This window comes from Lampetra planeri, chromosome 76, assembly GCF_965212315.1.
Source record: "Lampetra planeri chromosome 76, kcLamPlan1.2.h2, whole genome shotgun sequence".
In the NCBI taxonomy this organism is placed as follows: domain Eukaryota; kingdom Metazoa; phylum Chordata; class Hyperoartia; order Petromyzontiformes; family Petromyzontidae; genus Lampetra; species Lampetra planeri.
Genome location: NC_136181.1, coordinates 2,783,692 through 2,808,479, shown reverse-complemented (window position 1 = coordinate 2,808,479; position 24,788 = coordinate 2,783,692). Strand labels below are relative to the sequence as shown.

Here is a 24,788-nt window from a genome sequence, read left to right as displayed (position 1 = left end):
ACATTATATGATTTTTTGCCATTTTTTTTCTCTTCACAATTTTTTTTCCTTTTCATTTTTGTCTTTCTTGCGACCTGTTGTGCAAGTTGTGTTTGCCAGGGAAACGATGCTTTTGTTCATGAATCCCGATTCAAGAGCTGCTTGGCTCACAGAGTACTTCAAGATAAACTGACAAAAAAGTAAACCCGTAAAAACAAAGTTTTTCGCTATAAATCCTTTATATGCGTGGCATCGGGGCGGCTAGAGTCCTCTCGTCCTCTGGCTTGAGATGGCTGCCACCTATGGGTCAGATGATTGTCTGGCAGCATTAAACAATTGGTAATTAAATATTTAAAAAAAATTCCCTAAACAGTGTAAAATTGTGGAATTTTTTTTCTCACGAAAATGCATTGTCACGCACAATGAGTCTGTGTGCAAAATGTCAGCTCGATTGGATCACGGGAAGTGGGTTAAAAACGACCGAAAGATTTGCACGGTCCTAAGCAAGCAAGCGAACTTAATATAAAGGATTTAAAAATGGAAGTGCATCATGGACTCCAGGTGAATGGTTTCGTCGCTTGCAGTCGAGGTCAAATTTGATGTAATCATTGGCACATTTTATTGATGCATTTAAATCACCGTTACCTTTCCAATAGGCTTCTTTAAATAAACTGATCAACAAAAAGACATCCAAATCACACGTAAATAAATATCTTAAACACAACAACGAACGCAGCAATAGACATGCACACGCAGCTCAACCAAAACATGCACGCGTGACCGTGAATGTGAACAAGTGATTTTTTTTTACACAACACTCGTGACGCGACGTGCCAAACTGTGAGTAAAACAATAAATTAGTTTTGTTCTGTAGCATAATAAAAATTAGAAAACTTTGCACCAACGCGACGCCGAATATGCCCCTTGAGAGCAGTCACCAAACTCAATTTCACCCCACTCGCGCAACGGAGCAATCACACTTGGGCGACCGACATCGCCTTGGTTTTAAGTAGAGTCCCTGCAATCACTTGCACACCACCGCTGGCGAAAGAACCCCCACTAGAGGGGAGTTCTAAAGAACTGTGCTCTTGGGTTAGTCTCGGACTACTCTTCCATACTCACCTTGTGAGGCAAATGTAAACGCAAAACATCCACCGTATGTATTACCCAGGTGCCCCCTATTGTACAATGAAATTTTTTCTCGTGCAAGGTGAATTTCACGTTCACAATATTTTTATTTTAGCCATACAAGAGGTTTTTGGGTGATATCGCGGAAACTTAAATGCGTTTTAAAATTGTAAATGCAGTGGGTTTACTCTCCAACACACCGGTGTGCTGAACTAGTAATACATTGGCACGTTTTGTGTACGTGACAAACCCTTACTAATTGGCTGTGTCGGGTGATGGAGGGGTTAACGAGACAGCATTTATATATCTTCTTGGTTCTTTCGGTAAAGTCACGTAGAATGGAAATAATAAAATAATAAAAATAAAACATAATAAAATAATTCTCACGACGTTTCGGCCACAACGCAAACAGCCGTCCTCAGGTGAAGACCAGGTCTGTCGGGGAGACAGCGTCTGAATGAGAATTATTTTATCATGTTTTATTTTTATTATTTTATTATTTCCATTCTACGTGACTTTACCGAAAGAACCAAGAAGATGAATCCCTGCAGTCACGAAAGCTTTCAATTAGCATTTATATATATGCGATCTAACCCAAAAACCTCCCGTGGATAAAATTGGTCGCGAAAACCTATGTGCTAAACTGATTTGTATTTTTGTCGACAGTGCATCATTTATTTCCATTGTCACTATCACCATCATCACCACCGCCACCGCCGCTGTCACCAAAGCGACCGTCATGTTGGTCGACCGACATCAGACGCAGTACTGCAGCGTGCAAAGTAGCGGCGGGGGGGCCCTGGATGACCGCGGAGAAGACCTCGCTGCAAGTTCGCGGTGGCGTTGTTCCCAGTCACACGCCAGCCAGACTGAGTCACTGCACAGGGAGGAGACGGCGCACTGCGAGACTCCTACACAAGAGGGGGCAGAGAGAAACAAAGCACCACAAATAAACACAAATACTACACACAAAGACAAAGCTCACTCGTATAGCCTGAACAGGCTGTTGGCGAGCACCTATGAAGGCCGGAATGGTACACGAGGGGGTGGGTGAGCCAGCACCACGCCCGACCGCCTTTTTCTCCCAAGTGGCGATGTTTACACACCACACCAGATGCTCATTTTAGGCTTAGTCGACCTAGTGGAGGCCCAGGACCGGCTAAAATAATCGTAACTAGTGTTGGCCGTGAGCAGAATCGAACTAAGGTCACCGGGTTCGTAGCTCAGCGCACTAACCGCGACACTACAAATCCTCGCACACCAATACTCGCCATTCGCCACAAAGTGGCGTTGACGTCACCACGGCGCTTGTGCCAGGCTATGTGCACGTTCAGGCCACATGAAGTGTCGAATGCCCACTGGAAGGAGGTCACGGGACAGACCCAGGTGCCATGGGTCGACTGACTGAGATGACTGACCGATGCACGACCTGTGCCCCCTACTGTGCCAACTTGCTGTGTTTTAGCCACCCGGCGTTCCTCTCGTTGTTGTGTCTCCAACTGCCCATTAGAGTCCTTCACAAGCCTCCTCCACAGAGGCCGATCTAGACACCGCTGGTACCAGATATCGGCAAGTCCACTCAGCTCCACATCCTCTTGTACCACATCATCTCTCCCCCTCTATCTGGCGGTGGCTGGGCATTCGGGCTACATGACCCAGCCAACATAGCCTTGCCTGCTGACGCACCACACAGAAGCACACCTCGAATACAGCCCGAGACTTTGCATAATTCAACTGCAAGTGGGCACATACATTAAACGTTATAGAGATTAGAAAATATACAGGATGTGACTCTACCATAAAATACAGACAATCTAAAGGGGGTGACAATCAAGATAATCTAGAGGTGTGGATGGAAAGAATCTATCAGAGTGTGAATGAGAACCTATATTGGTAAAATTATCAATTTCATCTCCAGTGATTTGAGTATCAATCGACTCTAATTGTGCTGTACCAAAAACCTGTAACTGTACATAATGAAGACAATCGATCATCACACGCATACAGTAGTTTCATCATGAGCATAACCAAATCGAAGGCTCTACAGGCAGGTGGGGGGGGGGTCTTTGTATGCAGTTGTGAGAAGGTATTGTGGGTTCAGAGGTGTGTGTGGGCATTGAGGAAGTGTGGGTTTAGATACATTGAACACATTCCTGCGGAGGGAGCTGGTAGGAACGTTGGGTTGCTCGGTCAATGGCCAGGGTCAAAGGCGGCGTAGTGTATTCCGCAAATATGGCCGACTGTTTGGCGGGCACAAGCCGGCGTGAGTAGGTTAAACGTTGAGTTTTATAAGGGCACCACGGGGTGACCAGCCCCTCCCCACCAAGCCCCACCCCTCCCACCCCCCCACCCAGCCCCACCCTCTCCTCCCAGCCCCTCCCTCCCCACCCTCCCCACCCAGCCCCACCCTCCCCACCCAGCCCCTCCCCACCCACCCCTCCCCACCCAGCCCCTCCCTCCCCACCCAGCCCCTCCCTGCACGACGGACACAATAATCCCCTGTGGGCTGGTGTAACCGGGAGGTTCCTACCAGTGTTATGCGTGTGTGTGTTTGAGGAGCAGTAGTGTGACGGTTATTGCACTGTGCTACAAACCCGGCGACCAGAGTTCGATTCCTGCTCATGGTCACCACCAGTGGCGATTATCTGAACTGGTCCTGGGCCTCCTCAAGGTTGACGGTGCCTCAAATGAGTACCTGGTGTGGTGTGTAAACATCGCCACTTGGGGAGACAAAGGCAGCCGGGTTTGGTGCTGGCCACTCACCCCCTCGTCTGCCACAGTGCTGGCCTTCATAGTTGCTACTCGCTAACAGCACTTGCCCCAACAGTCTGTTAAGGCTATATGGGGATATTTGTCTTTCATGTGTGTCCGTGCGCTGAACAATGATTGGTCTACAGACTGTATGCATGAGTCTGTTGATGATGGATGGGGTAGGACTAGTGGTAATAGTCACTAGGTGATTATGGATAGGATAAGACTAGTACTAATCACTAAGTGATTATAGATGGGGCATGGTGCTGGCCGGCCACCCATCTCCCCACGTGCTCCGTGTATCGACCTTCATAGGTGCTACTAGCTAACAGCGCTTGCCTCAACAGTTACAGGCTCGACCGGGGGATTTTTGTCTTCGGTGTGTAATGAGTGGAGGTGGTCTGTGTTTGTTGGGGTTGGCTGCACCTGCACTGGCCCCGCACTCCACGTCGTGACCTCCTCCCATGGAGCCGCTGTAAGCAGAACCTTGGGACGACCCCGCGGCAATGGGACCTCCCGGAGCCTCGGGCACCATTCCAAGATGGCTTTTCGACTTGTAGGTCCGTAAAATAGCCGGTCGGGGCTTGGGCACGAAGATAGAGATTAAAAGGGGGAGGGGGCGGTGGGTAGGGTAAGACAGATTGAATCAGTCATCAGAATCAGTCATCAGAATCAGAATATGTATATATACTGGAGGAATCCAATGATAATGCACGGGCAAAACATGGCTTTAAACCCCCCGCCAAACCTCCTACGCATTTCACAAGTAGTACTAGTCGCATATCTGCATTTCCCATAAATATGCAAAAAATCCTCTTGATATGTAAATTATTTTGTCAAGGCGCTCTTCCTCCTCCCTCCCAGCTGAAATAGACGCTCCAAGCCCAGGACGTGTCATTCAGACTCTGTCTTATCGACAGACCTGTTCTTCACCTGAGGACGGCTGCTTGCGTTGTGGCCGAAACGTCGTGAGAATTACTTTATTATGTTTTATTTTTATTATTTTATTATTTCCATTCCACGTGACTTTACCGAAAGAACCAAGAAGATGAATCCAATGATAGTAACCGGGCTAGAGACACTAAGCTCGCTGTCTAACTCATTATGATTGTGTGGCCTCACGGACGAAATTCTCCTCCCCATAGAGATTAGTCAGTTTAGCAAGTAGGCTTTTGCGATCAAAATGATCAATAATAGAAACGTCATACTCGAATTGTAAATATTGTGGGTTTACCAGAGGTCGCAAACGCGTTTTGATTCCCTACCCGTACCCGGCCGCACCAGGGTCGCAAACGGGTACCCGTACCCGTACCCGGCCGTACCCTTACCTTACCCGTACCCAGCCGGGTACGGGTAGGGTACGGGTATCGGGTACCCGATTGCAACCTCTGGGATGAAGCCACGTTGTAGGCGCGGGTGGGTTGATTCTAGGAACTTGAATTGTGAGAAGAGACAAGACGTTGGGAAATGAGTGACAAACAGTGACTCACCCAGTGACTCACGGCCTACCCGTACCCGGCCGCACCAGGGTCGCAAACGGGTACCCGTACCCGGCCGGGTACGGGTAGCCGGGTATCGGGTAGGATAAGGGTATCGGGTACCCGGTTGCGACCTCTGGGGTTTACTCTCCAACACACCGGTGTGCTGTACTGATAACGAATTGGCACGTTTTGTTTACGTGACAAACCTTGCTAATTGGCTGTGTCGTGTGGTGGCGGCTTTAACGACACATTTATATTTCGATTTAAAGCTTTTGTGACTGCAGGGATTCATCTTCTTGGTTCTTTCGGAAAAGTCACATAGAATGGAAATAATAAAATAATAAAAAAAATATAATAAAATATTATGTTTTATTTTTATTATTTTAATAATTAAAATAAAACATAATAAAATATTATGTTTTATTTTTATTATTTTATGATTTCCATTCTACGTGACTTTAATAAAATATTATGTTTTATTTATTTTATTTTATTATTTCCAGTCTACGTGACTTTTCCGAAAGAACTAAGAAGACGAATCCCTGCAGTCACGAAAGCTTTAAATCGAGCTTCGTAATCATTGTTTCATAATATTTTATTATGTTTTATTTTAATTATTTTATTATTTCCATTCTACGTGACTTTACCGAAAGAACCAAGAAGACACATTTATATTTACACGATCTAATCCAAAAAACCTCTATTATTATTTTCCGCAGATTAAAAGCACATATTATTACACCACGGAGTGTTTTTATTTAATGTGAGCTTCGTAATCATTGCTTCATTTTTTAAGATTACTTAGGTATAGATATGCCTATTACCAAGGAAAGTTCTGTTAAGTGAGCACTTAAAATTGTCTGCACAGCACACGTTGGCCATGGCGTGACCGGCACCATGTTCGGGCAGCATTCGTGTGCCCCAGCGCAGATGTTTAAAAAATTGCAACAGGTGTTCACTTTTTTCGTCCTATACTATATACCAGGTAAGGTCCACTGAGCTACTGTATGTAGTTATTTATCAGAAGCGACCTGGCCACAAATGATAGCTCAACGTGGAAATGTATCGCAGCCAAATACTGTGGACTCTTGATGATCTGCGTGTGGTTGATCCAATTTGGGGATTAACCACGCACCTGAGATTTGGACATGAATCAATAAGTTTAACGTGTAGGCTTTCGCGACCAATATTGTTCACAATCAAGGTTTTTTTTGGGTTAGATCGCGTTATTTATAAATGTGTCGTAACCCTCCACCACCCGACACGGCCAAACAGTAAAACATGTGTCACGTTTACAAAGGACAAATAGTTCACTACTTTAGCCCACCAGTGTGTTAAAGAGTGAACCAACATCATTCATTGGGCAATTTGAAGCTGGATTTAATTACCAGCGAAACGTCGTACTCAAATTTTAAATGATGTTGATTCACTCTTCAACACGCTGGTGGGCTAAAGTAGTGAACTATTTGTCCTTTGTCAACGTGACACATGTTTTACTGATTGGCCGTGTCGGGTGGTGGAGGGTTACGACACATTTATAAATAACGCGATCTGAACCCAAAAAACCTTTATTGTGAATCAATAGCTCATGGAATTTCCTTTAAGCCCAAATTAATAATCTATAAACAGTTATACATTTTTATTCTTAGAAATTTTTACTACAAGTTACGTGCTTAAACCGAACAAATATGTTGCTCAGGTTAATCAGAAATCCACATGATCACCTCTACTGTACAGTAGAGTCGTTGCGTATCTTTACAACAGTGCCGGACTTTGAATGATGTTGATTGTCGTGGGCCGAGTCTTCTGCTGGGCGGGAGCAGGAAAGTGTTATCATCACTGAGCATGCGCATCATAGATCGATCGTCGATCGTGAGCATTCATTCTAAATCGAGAGAGTAACAATCCAAATCGTCAGTTGTGCTTCATTTTCAGTGATTTAACGGATAATTTAGTTTTTGAGCTTTAACTCATGAAACTGCATGGCGGGAGAGAAACGGAAGCGTCGTGTTGTTTTAACATTAAGTTAGTGTGTGTTTTCGTGTGGACTTTTGTTATTAAACAAGATCAATACATTCTCTATTGATCTGCTCCATCCTATCTCGCAAATCAGTGTGTACCAGCTTCAACAGACCCAAATTGACTCGGACTACGACCCGCGTGTTAAACTAGTGCGATACGGCCAACATAGTTTCGGGGTCTCCGGTCTAAAGACCTGGAACAAGCTACAAACTCATGATCGAGATCCATCCCCGAGTCTGAGCCAGTTCCGCAACAGACACAAAACAGTGTTGTTGTTTCACAGATCCTACTTCAACGTGTGATGAATGCACATTCATGATGGACTGGACTTATAAGAATGCGCAATATCAAATGTTCATACTTACTACAATTTTTTGTTCATTACCAAAACTCAATTTTCTTAACTTAAACATGATTTATACCTACATTAGTGGTCTTTGGCATAGAGAGAGCCACAGAAAATTGTCGTTTTTGGATTTTCCGCGATTTTGAATTATCCACAGCCGTCCTCCCCATCATTAGCGCGGATAATCGACAATTCTACTGTAATGTATGTTGAACTTCTTTTGCACCATACGTAGCCAACCATGCTAATCGGAGACAATGAACTAAAAGCTCCGTGGAACAAGCAGAGGTCTGTGATGTTTTTCCTGGTGGTGAACATGCCATGCTTAGGGTGTGACGCATAACGGTGATGAATCTGAACCGACGAATGGGATATTGTGCACCTGGTCAGTGTTTTTGATGTGTAATTCATGCTGTGCCAATACAGCAGTTTGTCGATTATCCACGCTAATGACAGCGAGGACGGTTGCGGATAATTCCAATTCGCGGACAATCCTAAACTACGCATTTTCCGCGGATGTTTTTGCAAAAAACGAACGATTTACCAATCGATGCACGTGCTCAGTGATGATGACACTTACTCTTAGGTTTTTTCGGTAAAGTCACGTCGGGGGAAAATAAATAAATAGCATGCATATTGAAAATAATATGAAAAATAATAGAAATAAAATTACAAATCACGACGTTTCGGAGGCAACACCAGTCTCCGTCATCAGGTGGGACCGTCACAGCTAGATTTACTGTATCATTATTATTTATATAATTTTTAATGTGCCTTTTTATTATTTATTTTTTACCTACGTGACTTTACCGAAACAACCTAAGAGTATGAATCCTTGCAGTCACGAAAGCTTCAAATATATAAATAATAACACTTTCCTGCTCCCACCCAGCTGAAGACTCAGCCCATGAAGTGGATAGCAGAGCTACGCAAATCAAAATCAATCAAACTCCGCCCCACTGCTGTAAAGATATGCAACTACTTCACCATAGGGGCGATCACATGGATCTCGTATTAACTGGAGCAACATATGTGTTCGGTTTAAGCACGTGACTTGTAATACAAATTGTATCACTGGTTCTTTCGGTAAAGTCACGTAGAATGGAAATAATAAAATAATAAAAATAAAACATAATAAAATAATTCTCACGACGTTTCGGCCACAACGCAAGCAGCCGTCCTCAGGTGGAGAACAGGTCTGTCGAGAAGACAGTTGTGTGTGCAATTGTGTGTCATTCAGAATCTGTCTACTCGACAGACCTGTTCTCCACCTGAGGACGGCTGCTTGCGTTGTGGCCGAAACGTCGTGAGAATTATATTATTATGTTTCATTTTTATTATTTTATTATTTCCATTCTACGTGACTTTACCGAAAGAACCAAGAAGATGAATCCCTGCAGTCACTAAAGCTTTAAGTCGAAATGTATCACTGTTTTTGGATTCTAAATTCGGGCTTAAGGGTTAATTACTTTCGTCACATTCTCAGGTGCGCAGTTAATCTGGAAATCAGATAAACCGCATGCCGATAATCGAGTGTCTACGGTACGTTGACGTTAAGGCCTTGAAGTGTTCCTGAGAGAGATAGATTGCATTTCACGTGCAATGTTAATTTGATGTCCAGTTTGTAGAAGCGCGTAGGCTTGGGGGGCGTTTTCTCCTGGGAAGGACCTCTCCTTTTAGTGCTTTCATTTATTATTCCGCTGGAATTGCTTACATAAGTTCACGTAAAAAAAAAGACCCGTCATAAGCAGAAACCCGTGTGAAATTTGACATCTCCCACCATGAAAATGGTGACGCACAACAGACACACAGCCCCCCACGCATGCATTCTTACCCCACTGAGCTCGCTGGCTGGAGAATTGGGGGGCACCGCATTAGCAGGAAGCCCGGAGCTGCTGCTTGTGGAGAGAAACCTGGAAAGGGGGGGGGGGGCAAAGAGGAACATTGTCAAAGCCAGCATTCTTTATCTCTCTCTCCTAGAAGGCGGCAGGAGTAGTTGCGATCGTGAAGAACACCGTGTTGTGGAAAATTGCGTTATAATATTTTTTTTATAATCTAGGGTAAAGCACAGTCCGTGATGAGATGCGTGATGCAGGCCGAACAAAGACTGCGGTGCGTGTGGTGGGTAGTATCTAGAAGCATCCAGCAGCATCCCGCATTGGGCAATGCTACCCCGAGCCACCTGGAGAACCGCTTATTCCTACTTGCGTGACGTAGTTCCGTTCACTCAATTGCAGTCTATCCAAATTGCATCGGTGTTATAAAAAAAATGTGTTCTCTAATACATCCATGGCATTGCATCCAATAGCAGAGTTATAGAACAGATCGCACATTACATTTTACAACGTGATTATCGCGATATAAATTTGCCCATAACTGTGAAATTGTATTTTACATCTAATTGTATTTCCACACAACTGCAGTGTACTTAACACAAGCCTGCCATAAGTGTTCTAAACTTTACAATCTACAATTTCTTACAATGCCATATGCTCTCAGTTATTTCTATATTTGAAGCTTTCGTGACTGCAAGGATTCATACCCTTAGGTTTTTTCGGTAAAGTCACGTAGGTAAAAATAAATAATAATAATAATAATAATAATAAAATAATAGAAATAATAATATAAATAAAATCATAAATCACGACGTTTCGGAGGCAACACAAGTCTCCGTCATCAGGTGGGACCGTCACAGCCAGATTTACTGTATCAAGTACTCTCAGTTACGCAGGAAAACAATGAATGAAATGAGCTGCTTAAATGATTAAAAAGTGTCACGTTGACAAAAGACAAATAGTTCACTGCTTTAGCCCACCGGTGTGTTGAAGCGTGCACCGATGATGCTGGATGCAATTACCAGCGAAACGTCGTACTACTCAAATTGTAAATATTATGGTTTCACGCTTCAACACACCGTTGGGCTAAAGCAGTGAACTATTTGTCTTTTGTCAACGTGACACTTTTTTACTGATTGGCCGTGTCGGGTGGTGGAGGGTTACGACACATTTATAAATAACGCGATCTAAACCCAAAAACGTTGATTATGAATAATATTGGTCGCGAAGGTCTACGTGTTAAACTGCTTAAATGATGTTACATAACCGCCACAGCATTAATTACCGTTGAGAAACTGATAAACGCCTTCTGATAGTGTAGTGTAATAGCGCCGCCTGTTGTCCAGCAACGGCAACTGCGGTAGACGAGCAGCACACACGCCGGTGGGCACTGACGCGGCTGTGTCAGCACGGTGGAGGGACTAGGGCAAGGGTCACAGAGACACTTGCTGGAAGCCTCTGGAACCCTCTTCTTGGTTCTTTCGGTAACGTCACGTAGAAGGGAAATAATAAAATAATAAAAATAAAACATAATAAAATAATTATCACGACGTTTCGGCCACAACGCAAGCAGCCATCCTCAGGTGAAGAACAGGTCTGTCGGGGAGACAGCGTCTGAATGAAACACCACCAAGCTTGGAGCGTATATTTAAGCTGGGTTGGAGGTGGAAGAGCGCCTTGACAAGATAATTTGCATATCAAGAGAAATTTAGCATATTTATGGGAAATGCAGATATGTGATTAGTACTACTTGTGAAATGCGTAGGAGGTGGGCGGGGGGTTTCAAAGTCATATTATGCCCGTGCATTATGCAGGATTAGCAGCATCAAAGGGAGGGGATAAGGTTCGAGGAGGCAGGCGCGGCCAGGGCGGAGCCAGGTCGGGCCGAGTAGGATAAAAGCAGCGGAGAGCCGGAGCTCGTGGCTGTCGGTTCTGGGAAGTGCACTCGTCTCGTCGTCGCTGTCGTCTTCGTCGCTGCCGTCTTCACTAGATAAGTGCGCTGCCGGATAGTTGTTGGCTGTCTCGGTCGACGCCGTCAGTGTAACACAGTCAGGGTTGTGTCCAGGCTAGGCTATACAGCTTGGGAGAAGTGAGGGCGAAACTGTGAACCTGAAGGTGTCAAATAAAGAAGGTGCCTGCTCAAGAATCATGTCTCCTGCTCCGTTGACACTACAATAGTAAACTCAACATCTCCTCACTATGCCATGGGGTCAACATTGGGGGGGACCAAATCTTCCAGGGGGTCTGGGGGTCCCTCCCCCCAGAAAAAATATATCTAAATTTTAAATGAATTTCCTGCCATTTTCTGCCTAAAATATTAAAAAAGTTCACTAACACATAGGATGGACTTTTTATATATTTTTACAATAATGTCTAATAGTGTATTGTATTACATTTCTCTGTTTTTTATTTGTTTACCTTTTCTTAGTAATAGGGTTTTACCCTTTCAACTGGTACAAAACTGACACCTTTATACAAGGTATCATGTTTGCAATAACCACAACACAAGAAGTCAAAATGCAAACAAAAAGAAACAACTCTGATGATGATAATGATATTCACTGTCCTTGAAGTTGATTGGTCCACACCCGAGACAGCTTTTCTTAGAGCCTTTCTTTTTGTTTGCATTTTGACTGCTTGTGTTGTGGTTATTGCAAACATGATGCCTTGTATAAAGGTGTCAGTTTTTGTACCAGTTGAAATGGTAAAACCCTATTACTATCAACATATCCTGTTACTAGCCGGGCAGACATGTGCAAAATCGTGGCTCATCACTTCAGAAGTGTGGACAATAGTCCATGTGACATGTCAGTACGTGGCCTTGTTTGATTTCTGCTAGGAACGTGAACCAAAAAAAAACTACAGAATGTCGTCTCATATTTACACTGAACTTTGTTCAGCCAATAATACCAAGCGCCTCACCTTAACTTAAACATATATTTCATTTTATAATTGAGTGCGGAACAAACATCCTTCGTGAACAAAATACATTAGCAAAATGTCTCATCACATCAAGCTATAAAATAATTTCTTCCACCACCCATCAGCCACACAAGTTGCTGGAAGTGCTTCATTTTAGCAGCAAAACTCTGGACTGCCAGATGTTACAAGAAAGGACTCTCCCTTTAAATAGACTGTAGTTTGGTGGTGTTTTGGGACATCAGGTGGTGGTGGGTAGGGGCAGTAGGTCGTGGTGGGTGGGGACAGGTGGTGGGTGTGGACAGCAGGTAGTGGTTAGTTGGGGATAGTAGGCATTGGTGGGTGGGGCTATTAATTAATGGTGGGCGGAGCCAGTTGGTAGGATAATAAGGTAGTCTCCGACTTACGAACAACCACACTTATGAACAAGCATACATGGGTTTGTTTTTAAATCATTTATATTAAGTTCGCTTGCTTGCTTACGACCGTGTAAATCTTTCGGTTGTTTTTTAACCCACTTCCCGTGATCCAATCGAGCTGACATTTTCCACACAGACTCGTTGTGCGTGACAATTAATGTTCGTGAATAAACATTTCCAAAATTTTACACTTTTTAGGACAAAAAATATTATATTTAATTACCAATTGCTTAATGGTGCAATGCAATCATCTGACCCATAGGTGGCAGCCATCTCAAGCCAGAGGACGAGAGGAATCTAGCCGCCACGCATATAAAGGACTTAGAGTGAAAAACTTTGTTTTTACGGGTTATACTTGTTTACATTGACTTCAAAACGCGAACTCGCACTTCCTTATTTAACCGCGGAACGATTTTGTTGAGCTGAACGATCCTCCTGCGAGATGTAATAAGTCAGCCTCGTGCTGGGAGTGTGTGTGTGCCAGAATAGATCTAGAGGCCGCATCATACACACAGCTACTTGTACACATGCATAGAAGCACATATAGAGAAGATGATACACACATCTGACTTAAAACAAAATATGTCATCGAATAAACTGCGTCTATTTAGTTTTTATCCTCCCTTAGTTATTCTTTAACAATGCAATTTGACTGTTCTACATGTTGTTGTCACCAAGATATTCCATGGTGACCCATTCCCTGCCATATTTAGTCAAGGATCTTTACGTTGAAGATTTGTATGTTTGTTTTAAACGGCTGCCCGCAAAGGGGGCAGCCAAAGAGCCACAAAGGGGGAAGCCAAAGAGCCACCACATTGCGGCTTCAGAGCTGCAAGTTGTCGAGCCCTCGTCTGGGCAGATATGCAGTGCATAACAGAGGTCGCAACCGGGTACCCGATACCCGTACCCTACCCGATACCCAGCTACCCGAGACCCTGGTGCGGCCGGGTACGGGTACGGGTACGCCGTGAGTCACTGGTGAGTAACTGTTTGTCACTCATTTCGGGTAGGGTACCCGTCATCGGCCGGGTACGGGTACCCATTTGCGAACCTGGTGCGGCCGGGTACGGGTACGGGTAAGGAATCAAAATCCGTTTGCGACCTCTGGTGCATAATCACCATGTCACGGAAACCCATCAATCCTACTCCAATCAAAGACAAAGATCCCCCGCATATCCTGAATAGACTTTTGGGAAAGTGCTCTTAGCGACGGCCGACACGGCACACGAGTGGGTGGGCCAGCACCATGCAATGTTTAGACACACATACTAATTTGAGGCTGAGCCGAACTAGGGGAGGCCCAGGAACAATTCAGATAATCGTCACTGGTGTTGGCCGTGAGCAGGACTCGAACTCACGTGGCCGGATTTGTAGCGCAGCGCGCTAACCACTCCACTACAGCTTCCCTACTCCCCTGCTCCCACCACCAACGCCAACCTCATCTCTGGAATCCCAGTCTGCCGAATCCACATTCTCCTCCTCTTCGACTCTCACCCATCGTAACGATCATTCAAAAGCGTTTGCTCTCAAACGTCTCCCAGGCACGAAACCCAGGGTGTCGTGAACAAGGGCCACGGACAGGGTTGCCTTCAGGGATGATCATAATAATCATAATAACGTCAACTTCTATAACATGTTCCCACCATTGCAGTGTTCTGCCTCACTCTCAAAGACAGAGGAGCCCATGCCAAACGTAGCTTTAGCTCTGCGGTCCTCTGTATTTATTTTCAAATGTCTTTTTTTATTTGACCAGGTAAGGCTCACCGAGCTATATGGATCTTTTTTCAGAAGCCACCTATCACAAACGATAGTTCAACGAAGTGGCATATCACGTGGGCGTTTGTCGCAAGCCAAATACTTTCACGGCATGTTTAAAAACGTGGAGGGAAAAATCGGAAGAGCCGGAGAAAAATCACGCGGCCACGAGGAGACCATGCAATCTCTAAATATACAGACTTCCTGCATACCAGGCGAGGTAGTCAACATCTCTCCACCCTGGAGCAAAGGTCGCAACCGGGTACCCGATACCCGTACCCTACCCGATACCCGGCTACCCGTACCCGGCCGGTCTACGGGTACGGGTACCCGTTTGCGACCCTGGTGCGGCCGGGTACGGGTAGGCCGTGAGTCACTGGGTGAGTCACCGTTTGTCACTCATTTCCCAACGTCTTGTCTCTTCTCACAATTCAAGTTCCTAGAATCAATCCACCCGCGCCTGCAACATGGCTTCATCCCAGAGGTCGCAATCAGGTACCCGATACCCGTACCATACCCGTATCCGGCCGGGTACGGGTAGGGTACGGGTACGGCCGGGTACGGGTACCCGTTTGCGACCCTGGTGCGGCCGGGTACGGGTAAGGAATCAAAACCCGTTTGCGACCTCTGCCCTGGGGGTGACGTGGGGAACTAGGGTACCCGGAGAATACCCACGCATGCCAGGGGCAACATCAGAGTTACGGCTCATCGAAGCCCATTAGGGAAGGTAGTTTCAAAACATTTGTGTGATGCACCAACCCTCTCGCTGCCTTCAAAGTGCTGGATTACAGCAGCCATGGTGTTGAATGTAGACCTCTGCACTATTCTCAGACCCATGGGGTGAGGACCATGACTTCTGCACTATTTCTCAGATCTGTGGGGTGGATAAAATGACTTCTGCACTATTTCTCAGATCCATGGGGTTGGACCATGATTTCTGCACTATTTCTCAGATCCATGGGATTGAGACCATGATTTCTGCACTATTTCTCAGATCCATGGGGTGGGGATCATGACTTCTGCACTATTTATCTGATTCATGGGGTGTGGGGACCATTATTTCTGCACTATTTCTCAGATCCATGAGATTGACACCATGACTTCTGCACTATTTCTCAGATCCATGGGGTGGGGATCATGACTTCTGCACTGTTTCTCAGATCCATGGGGTTGGACCATGATTTCTGCACTATTTATCTGATTCATGGGGTGTGGGGACCATGATTTCTGCACTATTTCTCAGATCCATGGGATTGAGACCATGACTTCTGCACTATTTCTCGGATCCATGGGGTGGGGATCATGACTTCTGCACTGTTTCTCAGATCCATAGGGTTGGACCATGATTTCTGCACTATTTATCTGATTCATGGGGTGTGGGGACCATGATTTCTGCACTATTTCTCAGATCCATAAGATTGAGACCATGACTTCTGCACTATTTCTCAGATCCATGGGGTGGGGATCATGACTTCTGCACTGTTTCTCAGATCCATGGGGTTGGACCATGATTTCTGCACTATTTATCTGATTCATGGGGTGTGGGGACCATGATTTCTGCACTATTTCTCAGATCCATAAGATTGAGACCATGACTTCTGCACTATTTCTCAGATCCATGGGGTGGGGATCATGACTTCTGCACTGTTTCTCAGATCCATGGGGTTGGACCATGATTTCTGCACTATTTATCTGATTCATGGGGTGTGGGGACCATGATTTCTGCACTATTTCTCAGATCCATGGGGTGGGGATCATGACGTCTGCACTGTTTCTCAGATCCATGGGGTTGGACCATGATTTCTGCACTATTTATCTGATCCATGGGGTGTGGGGACCACGACTTCTGCACGACGTTCTCAGATCCTTGGTGTTGACCGCTGGACAATTCTCAAGTAGTCTATGTTCTCGTCGACTACTCGATCTATCTCTCTCACCTCGGCCGCTGCCTCTCCTCTTGCCGTCTCCTCTCCTCCCATGGGCCCTGCACTCCATTCCCCCCAGGCCCGTCGACTCGATGGTGAAGATCGTGATGGAGTTGTTGATGATGATGATGCTGCTGCAGAGGCAGCAGATGGGGACGATGTCCGTGATGATTATGCTGTTGATAATGGTCGAGTTGTTGCTGTTGGAGCTGAGGGTCCCGTTGCTGTCGATGATCTTGGTGGTGGTGGTGGTGGTGATGTTGTTTGTGGTGGAGCTCCTGTGGCTTATGACGTTGGTTAAGAGTCTGCTGCTGCTGTTGCAGCCGATCATCATGACGATGCTGCTGCTGGTGAAGATGCTTGCGACGCGGCTGTTGCTGATGATGATGATGGTGATCATCATGGCGTGCGTATAGATTTGTCTGAGGGATCGTCCGACGGCCGTGGTGAAGTTGTATCTCGTGTCTCTCTCCTTGTTGTTCCCGTTGCTGCTGCTGAGAGTGAATTTCTTGACGCTGCTGATTATGTTGATACTGTTGCTGCTGCTGCTGATGTTCCTGTTGCTGCTGCTGTTCCTGTTGCTGCTGTTCGTGCTGCTGCTGCTGTTCCTGCTGCTGTCCCTGCTGCTGTTCCTGCTGCTGTTGATGCAGTTCCCCCTGCTGCTGTTCCTGCAACTCCTGTCCCTGCTGCTGCTGCCCCTGCTGCCGCTGCTGCCCCTGCCCCTGCCGCTGCCCCTGCTGCTGCTGCTGCTGCCCCTGCCGCTGCCCCTGCTGCTGCCTCTGGCTGCTCTGACGCCGCCTCGCCTCCGCAGTGCCGCGGTGGCACGCGAGGATCGCGCGCCCGGCCAGGGCGCAGGCGAGCAGCAGCAGGAGGCAGGCGCACGGCACCAGCAGGGAGACGGTGGCCAGCAGCAGCGAGGGCCACCAAGCCGCAGGCAACGGCGGCGTCTGGGGAGATGCAGGAGGCGGAGAAGTTGGGATGGTTGTTGTTGTTGTTGTGGTTGTTGTAGGCACACCTTGCGTCTCTACCAACTGGAAGAATGGCACGAGTGCTAGAAGCGGCACCACCAGCATCGTCATCGAAACTTCTTCCCGACTCCCGGAGGGCGTGGGGTGTGGCACCGTGTGGATGGGAAGGGAACAAACAACGTGGGGGTGGTGGTGGGGTGTGGGGGGGGTGGTGGGGTGTGGGGGGGGAGGTGTGGGAGGGGTGGTGGGGTGTGGGGATGTGTGGGGGTGGTGGTGGTGTGGGGGTGGTGGTGGTGTGGGGGTGGAGGTGGGGATGGGAAGGGAACAAAATAACGCCAAGGTCCTTGGTTCGATCCCCATACTGGCCAGCTGCTGTTATCCTCCATTTAAATAATTCAATGAGAATTGAGCTTATGATGCTTTCTCTCACAGCGTATTGGGTTTTTTTCTTGGCAGGTTATCAGTTTTTTCTCATTTCACGGAACATCAATCAGTTTTTTTTTATCTCGGTCTGCAGCACCGTCTCCTTGGTTTTGCCTCTGATTCTTGGATTTTGTTTTCACTTTTTGGCACAGGATTTAGTTTCCTGGGAATGTGTCCCAATTTCTTGGGTGCATCAATCAGTTTGTTCGAATTTTCTATGCTTTTCATTTCATGTCTTGGATTTTTAGAGTTCCATTGCAGTTTCTGTTTGTTGACACCACTTGCCTTGGAATTCCCACACACTTGTTTGACTTATCTTATTGTTACTTGGTGTTTCCTCTCAATGTTTGGGCTCTCTTCCCAGTTTCTGGTTTATCCTCTCAGTTTCTTCATTTTAAAACTATGAATAAAATACGTTTCTTAATCAGTTTTTTAGGTCTACCTTTCAGTTTCTTGAATTTTTCTAATTTTCATGGTTGTTAATTGGGCTTCTCTACCAGTTCTTTGGTTATCTTCTCAATTTATCAGCTATTCATTGACATTTTCCAGAATTCTTTCTCCCAGTTTCTGAGCGAGTGTTGAAAAGCATTTGCACGTGCTCACATGAAGGATATCTTGCGTGTCCCTTGTGTAGGTGGCCGGTTAGCTCAGCTGGTTAGAGCGTGGTGCTAATAACGCCAAGGTCCTGGGTTCGATCCCCATACTGGCCAGCCGCTGTTTTCCTCCATTTAAAAAATCTATGAAAATTTTGCTCTTGATGCTTTCTCAGCTTTATTGGGTTTGCCTGGCAGGTTTTCATTTTTCTCATTTCACTTAATATTTCTCAGGTTTACTCGGTTTTCCGCACCATCCCTTAGATTTCTGCCTCTGTTTCTTGTAATTTCCTTTTACTTTTTGGAGCAGAATCTTAGTTTCCTGGGAATGTGTCCCAATTTCTTGGGTCCATCAAATCAGTTTATTCGAATTTTCTCTCCTTTTTTTTCTTTCCATCTCTTGGATTTTTAAAGTTCCTTTGCAGTTTGGGTTTGTTTACACCACTGCCTTGGTCTTTGCACACACTTGCTTGACTTATTTTGTTGTTCCTTGGTGTTTCCTCTCAATGTTTGGGCTCTCTTCCCAGTTTCTCGTTCATCCTCTCAGTTTCTTCATTTTAAAACTATGAATAAAATACGTTTCTTTATCAGTTTTAGGTCTACCTATCCTTTTTTTGCTACTTTCTAATTTTCTTTGTTTTTAATTGGGTTTCTCTCTCAGTTCATTGGATGTCTTCTTAGTTTATCGTGTTTTCATTGACATTTTTCGGAATTCTTTCTCCCAGTTTCTGAGCGAGTGTTGAAAATCATTTGCACGTGCTTACATGAAGAATATCTCGCACCAGTCAAATAGAAGTGGCCGGTTAGCTCAGCTGGTTAGAGCGTGGTGCTAATAACGCCAAGGTCCTGGGTTAGATCCCCATACTGGCCAGCTGCTGTTTTCCTCCATTTAAAGAATTCAATTAGTTTTGAGCTCTGGATGATTTCTCTCTCAGCTTCTTGGGTTTTTTTCCTTGCAGGTTATCAGTTTTTCTCATTTCAAGGAACATCTCTCAAGTTTTCTCGGTTTGACGCACCATCCCTTAGATTTCTGCCTCTGTTTCTTGGAATTTTCTTTCACTTTTTGGTGCAGCATCTTAGTTTCATGGCAATCTGTCCCAACTTCTTTTGTTACATCAATCAGGTTGTTCGAATTTTCTCTCAGTTTTTTTTGTTTGTATCTGGATTTTAAGAGTTTCTTTGCAGTTTGTGTTTGTTTACACCACTGCTTTGGACTTCCCACACACTTGCTTGACCATGTTTGTTGCAACTTGGTGTTTCCTCTCAATGTTTGGGCTCTCTTCCGAGTTTTTTGTTTATCCTCTCAGTTTATTTATTTTAAAAGTATAAATAAAATGTGTTTCTTTATCAGTTTTTAGGTCTACCTATCATTTTCTTGCATCTTTCTAATAATATTCATTGATTTTAATTGGGGGTTTCTCTTAGTTTATTGGATTTCCTCTCAGTTTATCGGGTTTTCGTTGACATTTTTTTGGCATTCTTTCTCCAAATTTCTGAGCGAGACTCTTGAAAAGCTTTTGCACGTGCTCACATGAAGGATATCTTGCACCAGCCAAGCGGAGGTGGCCGGTTAGCTCAGCTGGTTAGAGCATGGTGCTAATAACGCCAAGGTCCTGGGTTCGATCCCCATACTGGCCAGCTGCTGTTTTCCTCCATTTAAAAAAATCAATGAAAATTTGGCTCTTGATGCTTTCTCAGCTTTATTGGGTTTGCCTGGCAGGTTTTTGTTTTTCTCATTTCACGGAATATCTCTCAAGTTTTCTCAGTTTGACGCACCATCACTTAGGATTCTGCCACTGATTCTTGGAATTTCCTTTCACTTTTTGGAGCAGAATCTTTGTTTCCTGGGAATGTGTCTCAATTTATTGGGTCCATCAATCAGTTTGTTCGAATTTTCTTTCCTTTTTTTCTTTCCATCTCTTGGATTTTTAGAGTTCCTGTGCAGTTTTCATTTGTTTACACCACTGCCTTAGATATCCCACACTTTCTTGATTTACCATTTTGGTACTTGGTGTTTCCTGTCATTTTATGGACTCTTTTCCCAGTTTATCCTCTCAGTTTCTTAATTTTAAAACTATGAATAAAATATGTTTCTTTATCAGTTTTTTAGTTCTACCTTTCAGTTTCTTGCATTTTTCTAATTTTCATGGTTTTTAATTGGGGTTCTCCACCAGTTCATTGGTTGTCTTCTCAGTTTATCGGGTTTTCATTGACATTTTTCGGAATTCTTTCTCCCAGTTTCTGAGCGAGTGTTGAAAAGCATTTGCACGTGCTCACATGATGGATATCTTGTATTGCTCTGGTGTAAGTGGCCGGTTAGCTCAGCTGGTTAGAGCGTGGTGCTAATAACGCCAAGGTCCTGGGATCGATCAACATGCTAGCCAGCTGTTGTGTTCCTCCATTTAAAAAATCAATGAAAATTTCGCTCTTGATGCTTTCTCAGCTTTATTGGGTTTGCCTTGCAGGTTTTCATTTTTCTCATTTCACGGAATATCTCTCAAGTTTACTCAGTTTGCCGCGCCATCCCTTAAGATTCTGCCTCTGTTTCTTGTAATTTCCTTTCACTTGTTGGAGCAGAATCTTAGTTTCCTGGGAATGGGTCCCAATTTCTTGGGTGTGTAATAAAGGACTCTCTCTCAGATGTCGATCTCTGTTGTCCTTTTTTGGGTTCGTTGAATCTCGATACCACGGCATCTCGCTCGGGCCCGCGTCCCGCTCGACGACCTCTCCACAGCCCTCGGCTGCTCCCGTTATACAGTCTCCCTGCTGCTCCAATATGCAGTCTCCCTGCTGCCCCGTCAGGCAATCCTTGCAGCCACACCGCTGCCCCGCTATCTAGCATCACTGCTGCCCCTTTCACAGCTAGCCTCTCACTGCTCCCGTTAGCTTTCTTCGTCTGACACCGATGGCTGTCGGTGTCGACGTCTCCCACCACGTGGCGACCGCGCCACACTCTCCGTCTTGCCCAGCGTGGCCTCCTCGTATTTCACTCCGTCTCAACTCCCCCTTCCTCTTCCGGTTCTCTCCCTAAATCCTCTCCCCCACGTGACCCTAACTCCACCCACTCCTCACGTAACCCAGACTCCGCCCCCCCTCAATCCTTGCTCGCATTAGACGACCCCCCCCTAATGAAAACCCAGCCGTCCCCGGCTGCAACAAATACAAGAAAATAATGCGAGCAATATTGGAACCATCTGGCATCACTGACAACGGAGAATATAAAACGATAACAAGAACAAGAACAATAACAATCAACGACAGGAAAGGGATTTGGAACGAATGCGGGTCGCCGGCCCATCCCGAACGGGCGGCGGTACCCCCACGGACCGAGAACGCGACGGGGTCTTAAGATCGACGGGAGTAGAACCGCCCGCCGCTGTTGGAGGCCCGTCAACGCCAAGGTCCCTTCCACCAGGGAGACCCAAGTCCGGGGTCTCTGGCAACCGTGTCTGTGGTGGGGTTGGAATGGCAGCGGGGCCAAGTGGCCCCGTCGCCGTGGTAGGCCCACCCAGAGCAGGATTCGCCACATCCGCCTGCGTCACGGCTGGTTCGTCTGTAGAAGGCACGACAGGCGCGCTTGCAGAGTCAACAGGCAAGGGCAGAGGTGCGTCGGGCGCAACAGACACCGGCAAGGCAACATCAGGGGATGACGCATCCGTCCGCAGGGCCACGTAGGGCTTCAGCCTAGACGTATGAACGTACCAGCGCCGCGATCTGAACCGAACCCGTGCGGAATGCGGGTTAGGGACTTCAATAAGCTTAACCGGCCCCTGCCATGGTTTGTGAAGCTTAGGCGGAGGTCCCCGGCCGCACCTGCGGGCAGTGCAGCCATGCCATGTCTCCCACTCGCCAGGGGCATGTACCGGTCGAGCGCCGGGCGCAACGCTCGTTTCGCGCCTGAGTCTTGGCAGTAGCCAACCGGGCCCCCTCCCTTGCCTCGGCAACGCGTCGAACCGTGTCCTGAATGTATTCGGGGAGGGGTTTAACAGGACCCTTCACCCCCCTACTCAGCTGTACTTCCACCGGCGGCACATTCTCGCGGCCGTACATGAGACAAAATGGAGAATACCCAGTGGACGCATGAGGCGTCATCCGATACGCGGAGAGTACCCCAGGTATATGCAAGTCCCCATCAGCTTGTTTCTCGTCAACCGTGTGACATAGCATGGCCGACAGCATCCGATTAAGGCGTTCCACCATGCCATCCGTCTGCGGGTGGTAAGGCGACGTACGAACCTTCTTGATTCCCAGAGCAGCGCACACTTTCGCCAACAATTTGGAAGAAAAATTTCGCCCCTGATCCGTGAGTAGCCTCTCCGGCGCCCCTTTGTCCATCACATATCCAAATAGGAAGGCGTCCGTGATAGACGCCGCCGACTGGTCGGGTAAGGGCCAAGCCATCGGCCAGCGGGAAAGATATTCCACCCCGACCAGCAAATATTTATTACCCCTAGCGGATGGCGGGAAAGGTCCCAAAATATCCAGCGCCACCAACTCGTTGATTCGAGACACTTGTATAGACTGCACCGGCGGCACGTAAGGGTTTTTAGGCGGCTTCCACCGGGCACACTCGGGACACGCCCGAATGTGTCCGACGACATCCGTCGTCATGCCGTGCCAAAAGTAGTCTCGCTGTAATGTTAATAAAGTCTTCTGCACCCCGAGATGTAATAAAGTGTCGCTGTGCAGAGTCCGAATCAATTCGTACCATAGCGACGACGGTACCACCAGATGCCAGCGGTCATGCAATCCCTCTCTCCACATGAACAAACCATCCCGGAGAGCGGCCCCCGGCGTCCCACCGGACAGCAATCTCCCCGCCCCCTTCGCAGCCCGACTCCATAAAGCCCTCAACGAGTTGTCAAGCAATTGTTCGCGAATCCATACCGAGCGCGGCAGGTACAGAACCCCATCGGCCGGTCCTGGGCACACCGGAACCCCAGGTACCTCGACAGCTGACACGACAGGCCGAGGGGGTAGCTGAACCGGCGTACACCTATTCGTACCCGACGCGCAAGCGCAAGGGGACCCCTGTGGTAATCTGGAAAGTGCGTCCGCATTCGCGTGACGCGACCCCTTCTGATATTGTATGTCGAAGGAAAATTCCTGCAGGGTCTCCAACCATCGCGCCAGTTGGCCAGATGGTTGGTCAACCCTCAGGGCATATTGCAGAGCCGCATGGTCCGTGCGCACAGTAAATGACCGGCCGTAAAGATACGGCCAATATTGGCGGAGAAAATGGACAATAGCCAATAATTCGCGGCGAGTGACGCAGTAGCGGGTTTCTGCCGGGGACAGCACACGGCTACCGTAGGCTACCACGCGCTCCACGCCGCCTTTGGACTGTGACAGAACGGCCCCAATCCCAGTGTCACTAGCGTCCGTATCCAGAATAAACGGTCTATCAAAATCCGGATAGTCCAATGTCGGCGCCGTCGCCAACCAATCGCGTAGGCCCTGAAACGCCGCTTCCTCCGGCGGACCCCAACTGAACCTCCGACCCTTACCCGTAAGGAGGTGCAAGGGCCTAGCGATCATAGCAAAGTTCGGGACGAACCTGCGATAGTATGAGGCGAACCCCAAGAAGCGACGTACGTCCCCAACCGAGGCCGGGGTTGGCCAGTTACGGACGCACGCCGTCTTCTCCGGGTTCGTTGCCACCCCGTCCGCACTGATTATGTGTCCCAAATAACGCACGGATCGTTGCAGTAGGTGACACTTTTTCGGTTTGAATTTTAAATTTACGGAGCGCATCCTAGCAAAAACCGTCTCCAATCTCTGCAAATGTTCGTCAAATGTGCGGCTAAAGACAATGACATCGTCTAAATAAATCAAACATGTCTCCCACTGCAGACCCGTTAACACCAGCTCCATCAACCGCTGAAAAGTGGCGGGAGCCGCATTCAAGCCCATCGGAAGGCAATTAAACTGAAACAGTCCCTGTGGCGTGCGAAAAGCCGTCTTTTCCCTCGAGGACTCGTCAAGGGGAAGCTGCCAGAATCCCGAAGAGAGATCCAATGTTGAAAAAAACTTCGCCCCAGACAAGGCATCGAGGAAATCATCCATACGCGGAGTGGGTATGCGTCTGCGACGGACACCTTATTCAATTTCCGAAAATCGACGCAAAATCGCAGTTTATCATCCTTTTTTTTCACAAGGACTACCGGCGCGCCCCATGGACTGTTAGACGGGGATATAATATCAACGGCTAGCATGTCCTCCACTTCCCCGCGAACCTGATCCC

The 24,788-nt window shown here is 46.8% G+C and overlaps 1 protein-coding gene and 3 non-coding genes across 4 annotated transcripts; 3 read left to right on the top strand and 1 right to left on the bottom strand.

Annotated features, from left to right (window-relative positions):
• Positions 1–569: 569 nt before the first annotated feature.
• Positions 570–17,672, bottom strand: LOC144737954 (uncharacterized). Its single transcript, XM_078620864.1, has 4 exons — positions 16,573–17,672; positions 9,542–9,620; positions 4,285–4,441; positions 570–2,018 (listed from the first exon to the last, which is right to left on the bottom strand). The coding sequence occupies exons 1-4, from the start codon at positions 17,637–17,639 to the stop codon at positions 1,864–1,866; spliced, it is 1,458 nt and encodes a 485-aa protein (XP_078476990.1). The 5' UTR covers positions 17,640–17,672; the 3' UTR covers positions 570–1,863.
• A 915-nt stretch (positions 17,673–18,587) lies between these two features.
• On the top strand, positions 18,588–18,661 carry TRNAI-AAU (transfer RNA isoleucine (anticodon AAU)). Its single transcript has one exon. It is a non-coding gene; the product is annotated as a tRNA-Ile (tRNA).
• A 680-nt stretch (positions 18,662–19,341) lies between these two features.
• TRNAI-AAU (transfer RNA isoleucine (anticodon AAU)) lies at positions 19,342–19,415 on the top strand. The gene has a single exon. It is a non-coding gene; the product is annotated as a tRNA-Ile (tRNA).
• Positions 19,416–20,108: 693 nt separating this feature from the next.
• On the top strand, positions 20,109–20,182 carry TRNAI-AAU (transfer RNA isoleucine (anticodon AAU)). Its single transcript has one exon. It is a non-coding gene; the product is annotated as a tRNA-Ile (tRNA).
• The last annotated feature ends 4,606 nt before the right edge of the window (positions 20,183–24,788 follow it).